At 36.1% G+C, this 8,851-nt stretch overlaps 1 protein-coding gene across 1 annotated transcript; it reads left to right on the top strand.

Moving 5' to 3' along the window:
- Positions 1-2,339: 2,339 nt before the first annotated feature.
- Positions 2,340-7,120, top strand: oaz2b (ornithine decarboxylase antizyme 2b; the record flags this gene model as incomplete). Its single annotated transcript, XM_081359097.1, is given in 6 exon segments — positions 2,340-2,359; positions 3,542-3,614; positions 3,616-3,693; positions 4,106-4,278; positions 5,753-5,838; positions 6,042-7,120. Coding segments are annotated over 6 exon segments (561 nt in total). The 3' UTR covers positions 6,173-7,120.
- Between the last annotated feature and the right edge of the window lie 1,731 nt (positions 7,121-8,851).

Below are 8,851 nucleotides of genomic sequence, written 5' to 3'. Positions count from 1 at the left end.
CCAGTTTCCCCCATTTTTACTAATAACTACTTTGTGTTAATTCAGAGGACAGTAAGGCAAACTATTAAGCATGAACTCGAACAGGATCAATTAACATTTTCAAAGCATTTTGGAACTCTTCTTGGTGGAAATTGACAGCACGTTCAAAAAGAGATGAAATGTCAGATACTGCATAGAAAACGTATGGAGTTCAATTGCCTTTGCAATATTTTGCATTTATATATTTTTGTATATATTTTATAGTTTTCAGATGATTTGATATAATTTAATTGATTAGTTTGTTAAATACACATACTTTATCTGTTTGATTATATTTAATACAATATCTCTTCAGTTTAAACCATAAACGCATGCTCTCCATTCAAGTGGACATCTGAAAATCTCTTTGAAAAATTTGTAAAATGAAAAATAAAAAATAAAATCTTGTTTTCCATGCCCTAAGAGCAATAAAAACACATAGGAAAAAAAAAATCCTGACTGAGGTTATCATAATTCATGCATGAAATGGTTAAACACTTTTTTTATTTAGGCTATGTTTTTGTTAACATAAGTTATCTTGCGCCTTTAATTGCCTCCGCTATCGTCCTGTCAATCACCTGTCTCATTCTCGCGGGTCGCGGCTATGATTACAGTTTCAGTAAAAATGTATTTCACCATCATTGGTACCCACCCTCAGCCGATTGGCATTACAGTATTTGCAATCACCATCCCGTGGCAAAACGGAGCGTCTAAAAGAAAAGTTTTGACTGCTGATCTGAACATTGGTCAGTGAGCCTCTCCCGCTCGGCGCTGTCAAGCGCAGCTTCACCACACACAGCTAAATAAAACAGGCTGGTGGCAAACTAATAATTAATATTTCTGATGTAATGATTTCTGTGAAACGTGTAAAGTTGCACAGAAGAAAGCCCAATAGGACCTGCCCTGTACAGTTTAAGAATCTGTAGCCATAGTAGAGGACTATTATTTTGTTGAACAGACCTGACCAGAGCGACAACTGATGACGTCACATGCTCAGATTTGCTTGACCAATCGGCGGAAGGGGGCGTGTCAGGCCGCCCAGATGTGGAAAACGAATTTTGAAGTCATTTATTCGTTTTTTTGCCTGTGAACCAAAAAACGAAAAATCAAGCCGAAATCTCGTTTTTTCGTTTTTTTGAAAAAACGAAAAAACGAATAAAGGGGCCGTTTTCTCATTTCTGATTATTAAATTTCAAATTGAACAAAGAACTGCAAAGCGTTACACGGACCAGGTCGGCTACAATAGTTTTGTATACAAAATGTCTTTAAAAGTTTAGCCTATGACAAGTCACATTTATTTGTATAGCGCTTTTCACAATACATATAATTTCAAAACAGCTTTATACAAAATGCATGTGCCTACATTACAATTTAGAGTGATCTATTATCAGAGGTGACTGTGTCCAAGTAATGTCCATATTTCAGAAAGGTAGCCTGCAGTTCAAAGATTATACAAATCACGCAATTAGCTAACAACATCGTGTTGGCCTATTCATTTTAGGCAGAAGCAATGAGCTCATTAAAGCAATTATTACAAGTTGTGATCGTAATAGTTACAATATTTAGAAAATTTGGCAGGTGTGTAGGCTATGTTGATTCAGAGTTGCGTCTTCTGAAGTCCTCGCAGGAGTTACAGTCATCTCTTCACAGGTGTTAGGTCATCTGAAATTTTCGTAGAGTTATCTTCTCGAGGGGAACCCGAGATAAAACCAAAAAACCAACTGGAAAATAATGTGCAAGACATTTTATTTTGGCTGTGTTTGTAATCATTTAGAGAAAGGATTGAGTTAGCCTATATCAGGATTATTGCTCCATCAAGTGGTGATGTTATGACAAAACAAGCTGTTGAAACTGAATGGCTTTCCTTTTTTCCCATGTCCCATGAATGGAACATTTTGATCAAATTGCATTTTATAAATCGGACTTATCCATAACTTTTTGGGGGGATTATTGTTTTTAGTTTAATTGATTATTTTTTAAACGTTTAATACATGGTGGTGTAAAATGCAACATTGAAGTTACACACAAGGTCTGTCTAAAACAATTAATATTTTCTTCATTATTTAATTTAGTAATTTATAGATGTTTTGTGGTTGGGATAAGAAGGGATGGGGGATGGGGTGGGATCACAGTTCTCCTCCCATCATAAAAATGAACTTGAGCATTCATTGGGGCAAAAGCAGTAGCCTGCAACCTCCTGAAATGATGATGAAGCACTCGATCACTGAAGAGAGCACGCGGGAGGAAGGACGCAGGATCACGTCTGTTAAACCCGTGACTCGAACAAGTGCGCTCGCTCGCAACACAACTTACGAGACGCAATGATCAACACCCAAGCAAGGTAAGTAATAGCCGTGTGTTGTTTTTGCTTAGGTCAGTCAGTGTACAAGAGCATCAGCTCAGAGACTGATGTTTAGAGCATCCTGGCTACATTCCCAAAATGGTTTGGCGTTCACAGAAACCGTCAGAGCTAGGTCCAACTTCACGTAGGCTAGTCTCAATTGTCTCTTAATAAGGCAAACCGTTCTGTTTTATTATTTATATTGCACTGCGACGTATTGGCAAATAAAACTAAAAGAAATAATGAACTGCTGGACTAACTCCTTGTACATAAACACTTATGAAGAAAAAGCATTTAGATTGCAACTTTGTGTAAATATGAATTAATATACATGATTCATATCTCATTAACAGTCTCTTGAGTTTCCTCGCTATTGCTGAGGAACTATTTCAGACTCGTGTGTTATTTAGAGTCGTGACGGTGTTAGTACATCATGTTCTTACATCATCAGTAGTTCACCCTATGGACCGCGCACATTTGTCTTGTGTTATTTCTCTGTCATGGTGTCTGATCTGATCTCTAAGTTTATTGCAGGGTTGTATAACCTGTAAAACCTTGGTTAAATATTGTGAGTGTGATCCATCCAACACTGCATGTTCCTTCGGTGTCAAGAGAACTGCGCGCGCGACCTCCAGCGGGACGTTACGCAATGCTCGAGCTCACAGCGGGGCCATTTAGAAATAATAATAAATAATAATAATAATAATAATGATAAAATAAAAAACACAGTTAAGTCATTAAGACCAAATGTAGGCTACATGTTAGGAAGTATCTAAAATGCAGATGTGTGAGGTTTACGGCTAAGGGATAGAAAATATTATTCTAGAAAACAAATTAGCGATGGAAATAGCATAAACAAATAGATAGATCTGTAAATGTGTAATTAAATCTACATTGTAATCATGCAGTGTTGAACACCGTTCATGAAGACTATAAGCAATCAAATATAATAATAATAATAATTCGTTATATTTATATAGCGCTTTTCTGGGTACTCAAAGCGCTTTGCATGGAAGGGGGAATCTCTTCAACCACCACCAATGTGCAGCATCCACCTGCGCCAGAACGCCCACCACACACCAGCTTATTGGTGGAGAGGAGATAGGGTGATGAAGCCAATCAGTAGGCTATATGGGGATGATTAGGCCAAGAGAGGATAATTCCTCTCTTGTGTCTTTGCAGAGCTGTGCTTCTGGATTCAGCTTGTGTCCTCCGCTGGGTCAGGCGGCAGGCTCCAGAGCCTCAGTGGTGCTCCTGATGTCCCTCACCCACAGATGAACACAGCTGGACAAGACATGAGCCGGGATCTGACTCAAGATGTGCTCCTATACAAGGTGAGGACGTCACCACCTCACAATGGTGATGCTTATTTACAAAAGCCACATATAAGTAAATATTAACTTAACTGAGACAGTCTGTTTAGCACTAATAAATGTAATGCTTGCACGGACAAGTTGTCACTCACATGAGGTCACAGCAACAGCAAGCCACAATGATCCAACCGATTCCTGATGGACAAAATCAAGTCCTGCCCTACATTTTTTTTTCTCATTTGAGAAGCCGTTTCACTCCAATATATGTCAAAATAGACTTTAAACTCTAAACAGATACTTCTGTTTGTGTTTTAAGAGGAATGTGAGTGATGATATTGGGCTGATGGGAAAGCACAGATGAATGTAAAATAATGTGATATTTTTTCTTTTTTTTGTTAATAATTTTTTTTCTTTTTTTCATTATTTCATGCAGGATGGGAAGTTAACTGTGAAACAGGCGATCTCACTGAACAACGAACCATCCATTCTGCTATTTCAGTATCAGCTAAGTGAGCAGTTATCCTGGAGCATGCAGACTGTGCTCTCTGGCCATAGCCTGTTTGTTGGTTTACCAAATGGAGAACTTCTCAAAGGCACTAAAGAAGGGTACGTGATTAGTATGGGCTGCACTGTTTTTCTTGTTGAACATTTCCCTGATTGTACATTTTGGTACATTTAGCCTACTGAATACACTGTTATGCAATATGCGCCTGTTTAATGCAGTGTTATTTTTTAATTATTTATAAATATAGACATAATTTACAGGTGGGACATGTCGCCACCACTTTTTTCCAGGGTCGATAATGTCCCCACCACTTTTTGAAACATTTCGTGGCATGCATATAACTAATACAAAGTAAACATGTCCAATGAAATTATTATTTTCAATCGTTTGTGTAAAAATAAGATGCGATCTGGCGCTGGAATGTGTTTTTTTTTTATTGTGCTGAGTGCTCGTTGCCTCTGTTATAAGTGGCGGTGGCTCATTCACAGAAATTAGTGCTTTAATCTTTTGCTTAACGCTGTTGCGTAGAAACCATAAAACAAAATGTGTCTCTTGATATACAATCACTGATGAACATCTTTGGTTTTAAAAATTCTAGCACCAGACCATTAAGACACATGAACATCACATGCAGGCTATGTATTTATTCATTGACTAAAGACTCTTCAGACAAAATACAGCAGATGTAGAATGAAGAGACTATGATGATAAATTAAACTCAGTGCACTATTTTAATTGATTTCTGGACATTGTAATGTTTTTTTGGTGCATTTGTCATTGTACATTTCTGATATAGCCTTGAATTAGCAACACACACACACACACACACACACACACACCACACACACACACACACACACACACACACACACACACACACACACACACACACACACACACACACACACACACACACACACACACACTCATCCAACCCACATTTTAAAACAGTTACACCAATGTTTATAGATTATTATAGTTTTATTATATTTGCTTTTATTTTTATATTTTCTATTTTAATTTTAAGTAATTTTGTTATGTGCTTTTTCATTTTTTTTTCATTACTAATTAGGTTTTATTATTATTATTATTTTTGTTTTTTCAGTGAGTAATTGTAGTGCTTCAACTTATTGAAGTTAGTTGCCAAGGCAACTTTTCTATTGTTCGTTTAGGTTAAGTTTTTCACCTAATATTTATATTTGATGTATTTCAGCTTTATTTCAATTACAAAAACTTTTTTTTAGTAAATGATAATAGCCCTGGTACAGTATACTGGCAGGACAGTGTAAGTCTGTGTCCTGGGCTGGACCAACCTAAAATATATTTATACATATGTAGTATATGAAACAACATTTAGGGGATAGTTAATGTCAGATTTAATTGCTGATTTGAAATATGTTTTTGAAATGTGAGTTTGGCAAGCTTTTTTTGTACTTCCCCATTCAAGTAGATAGGAGTTGGTCTTGCATGTCCGAAATAGCCCAGAGGCGTTACAAATATGGCCACAGAGTGAATGGATTTTTCTTAAAAGGGACTTTTGAAAGTATGTTTTCTTTTTTCTCTTTACTCCTGAAGGCTCACTGCTGTTTTGGAGTTTGCAGAGGAGAAATTGAAGATCAATCATGTATTTGTGTGGTTCACGAAGAACAGGCCAGATAAATGTAAGTTCTGGATGAGTGGATTTGATTTGCTGGAAATGGTAAGGCTGTTGGGTTGGGTCTTAGAGTTATAGAAAGAATCACAATACATTACACCATTATTACTTGTCCGCTGCCTTTTAAGACATTATCATGATAAATTTTATACCCAATAAACTCTGATGCTTTTTTAACGAAGTTGTCATTTCTTCTTGTCTCTTTCACAGTGCTCCTTACCAGAACATTCTGCTACCTTGGCTTTGAGCTTGTAAAACCAGATCATCTTATAGCATCTATTGCAGGAGATTTGCGTCTTATGGTCTACGATATTCAACAAACTCACTCATCTGAAGAATAACTAAACATACACAGATATTCTATAGACTGTTGCTAACTAGACTAAATATAAAAGCAACAATATTAGGGTTATTGTGAAAAACTAACATTGTAGAGGGCCATTGATGGTACAGCTAATCAGTAACTGAAAAAATCAAAGTATAACAATAAAAAATATGGGCTAATTTGTTTGCCTCAAGAAACACACCATTTCATACTGAACATTTAAAATATGTGTTCAAGGTATCAGCAATAACTGGGTTGTTGTATGTGAAAATGACTCAAAATAACTCAAATAACATGCCTGTGATATTCAAACTTAACAGCAATTCTTATGTAGTCTGTGGCAACTTTATATATGTAAAATGAATTATGGCAACACCTGCACCTGCATGCTGTAATGTGAACTTGTTTTGCACTTTATGAATCAGTCATTGACAGTCTCTCAGTAAAACTACAAATAAAAAAAAGTTTAAATAATTGAACATACTGAAATTCTTATTAAAGCTACACTGTGTAGGATTTTCTCCCATCTAGCGGTGAAATTGTTTATGACTACCAACTGAATATTACTTTCTAGCAGGCCCGGCTCCACGGGGGGGCCAGGGTGGGCCTGGCCCACCCAATCAGAAGATACTGTAGAGACATACTGTAGAGCCTCAGTAAAGCTATAGCTTGGTGAACCGATCATCTCTTCCTTCTAGTTCATTTATAGTATTAAATAAACATAAATGAACATCAGAAAGAATGTTGTTTTAACCGCGGAAAGACGTCAGTAAACTCCGTTTTTCAAATTCAAATCCTCCGACGTTAATCTACTAACTCTCCTGACTGCTTTGTCGGACGCAGATGGCGGATTATGATTGGTCAGATCGCCTGTCAATCAAACTCCCTGCGAAGTTTGAATCTTCATGATGATTTGTAATCAAGAGTTACCACACTCTGTAGCCTAATAAAACACAACATGCACAGATTTCTTGTTCTGAGAGGAAAACCTTGTATTTTTAGCTCATGAAAAAGCAATAACACATGAACTGGACATGGGTGAGTTTGTAACAGAATTCTCTAAAATGGGTAGAAAGCTAATGTTGTAACTTATAGTGATGAAGTAGATCTTTTTCAAGACCTGCCCCGTTTTCCTCAAATCTAAAGTTACTAAACTGATACAAGATCTGTCATGTGGTAAAAAAATAATAATAATAAAATAAAAATATAAATATAGGCTACATAAGAATGTAAAAATAAAAATGTAAAAAATAACAATGGACACAAATCTGTAATGTTATACTACATTAACAGACGTGAGAATAATTCTTAAGAAAAACAGCATTTCAGATAAAATTAACATTTTTAGTTTGTAACAGTTTTCTAAAATGAGCAAAAAGCTGTTGCAAATAGTGATGTAAATAGTTATTTTAAACGACCTGTCCCTTTTTATCAAATCTAAAAATCTAAAGTTACTTAATTGATGTACAGGATCTGTTAAGGGGTAAAAAAAAATAAAAAATATAATATAATATATATATATATATTACAAACGCAAAAAGAGAGAATGTAAAAATAAACCTGTTAAACATTTTTACATTTACATTACATTTTGTCATTTAGCAGATGCTTTTGTCCAAAGCGACTTACTAATTAGGACTAAATTAAGCAAGTCATCGTGAAGATGCAAAAAACAACGCAAGTGCTCAAAATACAAAAAAAAAAAAAAGTTGAGGCATTGTTCAGAGTAGCATAAGCCCGACAAGCGAGGATTTAAAGGAAATGGAAATTTCTCTCTCTCTCTCTCTCTCTCTCTCTCTCTCTCTCTCTCTCTCTCTCTCTCTCTATGTATATATATATATAGCTATAGTGTTACTAAATAGTAAAAAAAAGAAAACTAAACAAAATACACCCGGCCCACCTGGAACATCACTTGGCCCACCTTCCATCTCATATCTGGAGCCGGGCCTGCTTTCTAGCCCCTCCCATTCCGAGGGCGTTTTAACTCCTACGGTGGCCGTATTATTTCAAATCTGCCGGCAGTCATGAGTAATTTCCCCCTCGCATTCGTCACGGTGCCACTGAGTGTAAAAACGTGAAAGTGCGAAGCTTGATTTTCCAGGTATGTCCCTCTTTGGCTAATGTACTTTCAAGATGGAGGCGCAACATGGCTGCCACCATTCGAGCGACTCGCTCGTATGTATTCTAAATGGCAGATTCTACGCTTACGAGAATACTTGATTAGTTGGTAGAAGTAATTACACAAAAATGAGCACATATTTTGAAAGAACAAAGTGTTTTTTGCTAAGAATCAACTTAAAAAAATACACAGTGTAGCTTTAAGCATGATTTACTCTTCACAAAGATATCAATTGGTAATGAATGTGTCAGTGTTTTTTTTTTGTGTGTTTTTTTTTGTCTTTTTTTTACAGATTTTGCACATTTACAACACAAGACAGGGAACATACCAACTTCGTAAGGCATACTTAAAAAAATGAAATGAGCAAGAAATAAAATAGAATAGAGTTTAACAAAGATGTAAAAGAGGCAAACATAAAAATAGCACATATTTTATCACAGAGGCGAGCATAGGTTTTAAAACTTAAAAGTCTCACAAAATCATGAAGAAATAAAGGAAGGTTTTTCATTTCTTTTTCATTTCCCCACCAAAAGTACCATGTTCACAAGGTAAGAAACCGGGGGATTCAAAATATTG

Source organism: Scardinius erythrophthalmus, assembly GCF_964197995.2.
Source record: "Scardinius erythrophthalmus genome assembly, chromosome: 2".
Lineage (NCBI taxonomy): Eukaryota > Metazoa > Chordata > Actinopteri > Cypriniformes > Leuciscidae > Scardinius > Scardinius erythrophthalmus.
The sequence above is the reverse complement of the archived record's forward strand: the minus strand, read 5'-3'. Positions and strand labels throughout refer to the sequence as shown.